The following is a 2,203-nucleotide window of genomic DNA, read 5'->3' as shown; positions in this document are numbered from 1 at the left end:
AGCCCAGGCTGGTCTCAAACTCCCAACAATTCTCCTGCCTCAACCTCCCGAGTGCTGGGATTACAGGCGTGCACCACCACACCCGGCTGTTCTAAAGTTTTTTAGGAACTGCGGTACTATTCTCCAGAGTGGCCACACCGTATCACACTCCCCACAACATGCACAATGGGTCGAATATCCCCAGTCAACCCTCTCTAGCTCCTTGTCATTTTTTTTTTTTAAATTTTGAGACAGAGTTGCTCTGGCTGAGGTTAAACTTGAGATCTTCCTGCTTCAGCCTCTCAAGTGCTGGAATCACAGGTGTGTACCACCATGCCCAGCTCAAGCAGTCCTCCACCCCAGGCTCTTGAGTAGCTAGGATTACAGCCATGCAGCACTAGCCCTGGATTTGCTGTTTTCTCCCTCCCACCCTCCCTCCCTCCCTCCTTCCCTCCCTTCCTTCTTTCCTTCCTTCCTTCTTTCCTTCCTTCTTTCCTTCCTCTTTCTTTTTCCTTTCTTTTTCTTTCTTTCTTTCTTTTTTGACAGTTTTGCTATGTAGTTCAGGCTGGTTTGATACTTTTTAAAATTATCTTTTCCTTTCAGGTATACAACACCCCGTTTCACATGTTTCTGGTGATAATTGTTGTTTTGTTGGAAGCTCCTTTTGCCTGGTAAGTGTGGTGAAGAACCTTTCATTTTTCACTCTACTCTGAATACAACTCAGTGTGAATAGACAGAAGGACCTGCAAGCTGGTGCCACTGTGATCTGGGTGGTGTCACTGCCCCAGGGCTCGGAAGAGGACCTGAGAGAGGGAAGGAGCTTGGAGCGATTTCCAGATCGTCTGCCTGCCAAACTCCGAACCTGTCTTCCCTGCTTCGTCCTGCTCCTTCTCCTCTTCCTCCCACCTGTGGCACTAGGGCTTGAACCTGGGGCTTTGCACTGAGCTATATTCCCAGTCTTTCTGGTTTTTTATTTTTAGGCAAGATCTTAATAAGTGCCCAGGCTGGGCTAGAACTTGTGATCCTCCTGCTTCAGCCCCCTGAGCAGCTGGGAATATAGATGTGTGTCACCACTGCAGGCTTGCTTCCTTTTTTTGCCTGTTATGAACAAAACTGTACCAAGTACCCAAGAGTTTTGTAGAACTCCAATGCCCACAGTGTAGTTCAGAGTGGCCACGTGATATATGCATTGGCCAATCCCTTTTCAAGATGTGAAGAGCCCCGGGGGATCCAATTCTAGACACTGGAGTAAATAACACAGATAGCAAGGCCAGCCATGGTTGTGCACGCTAATAGCCCCAGGACACCAGAGCCTGAGGCAGGGGGATCACTGTGAGTTGGGCCCCCCACCCCGCAGGCTACACACTAGAGAGTCGGAGGCCAGCCTGAACTACATAGCGAAACCCTGTACTATTCTCAAAAAAGAAAAAAAAAAAAGGAAAGAAAAAAAAGAAAAAGAAACAAAAAGACAGCAATACAGGAAATACAGGGCTAGTGCTGCATGGCTGCAGTCCCAGCTGCTCAGGAGGCTGAGGCAGGAGGATTGCTTGAGCCTGGCAGTTTGGGGATGTAGTATACTGTGCTGATTGTGGATCCATGGTAAATTTAGCATCTGTGCGGTAACTTCCTGGGAGCAAAGGGCCATCAAGCTGCCTAAGGAGAGACAAACCTGCTCAGATAGGAAGCAGAACAGATCAAAGCACCTGAGCTGCAGGGGTGTAGCACAGAAGCACTAGATTCAGTCTCTAGCACCAAAAAAAAAAAAAAAGAATAAAAAGGAAAAAACCTTCCTGTAGAGGTGTTGCCAGGCAGGATGGTGTCACAAAAACGTAGTATTTGTTTTAAGTAACAATAGAAAAAAGAAAACGTGAAGAAAAAGAGATGTGCAAAGTAGAAAAGTCAAGTTAAGTCTTGCATACAGGATGGGCCAGTCCCAGAACAGGAAGATGGCCGCGGACCTGAAGTCGCAGTTGCCGTCTTTTATGTATACTCTGATTCGTTCCATCAGAAGTCATTCTGCACATGAACCCTGGCAGTGATTTGACAGTGTTGTGTGACTGACAGTTCATGGCCAGTTTGCCCAGCCACTGTTGCAGTTTTTTTTTTTTTTTTTTTGTTTTGTTTTGTTTTGTTTTGTTTTTCTCCGGTACCAGGAACCGAACTCACGACCTTGCGCTTGCCAGGCAGGCGCTTTTGCCGCTGAGCTAAATCCCCAGCCCAAGTT

General features: G+C 47.2%; 1 protein-coding gene across 1 annotated transcript in view; it reads left to right on the top strand.

Annotated features, from left to right (window-relative positions):
• Catsperd (catsper channel auxiliary subunit delta) overlaps window positions 1-2,203 on the top strand; it is a gene marked incomplete in the record, with an annotated part of 47,718 nt that overhangs the window by 18,444 nt on the left and 27,071 nt on the right. The window contains 1 exon segment of the mRNA XM_005406146.2: window positions 583-650. Within this exon segment, the coding sequence (XP_005406203.2) occupies window positions 583-650 (68 nt within the window).

This window comes from Chinchilla lanigera, unplaced genomic scaffold (genome assembly GCF_000276665.1).
Source record: "Chinchilla lanigera isolate Chin_1 unplaced genomic scaffold, ChiLan1.0 scaffold00094, whole genome shotgun sequence".
NCBI classification, from domain to species: Eukaryota; Metazoa; Chordata; class Mammalia; order Rodentia; family Chinchillidae; genus Chinchilla; species Chinchilla lanigera.
The sequence above is the reverse complement of the archived record's forward strand: the minus strand, read 5'-3'. Positions and strand labels throughout refer to the sequence as shown.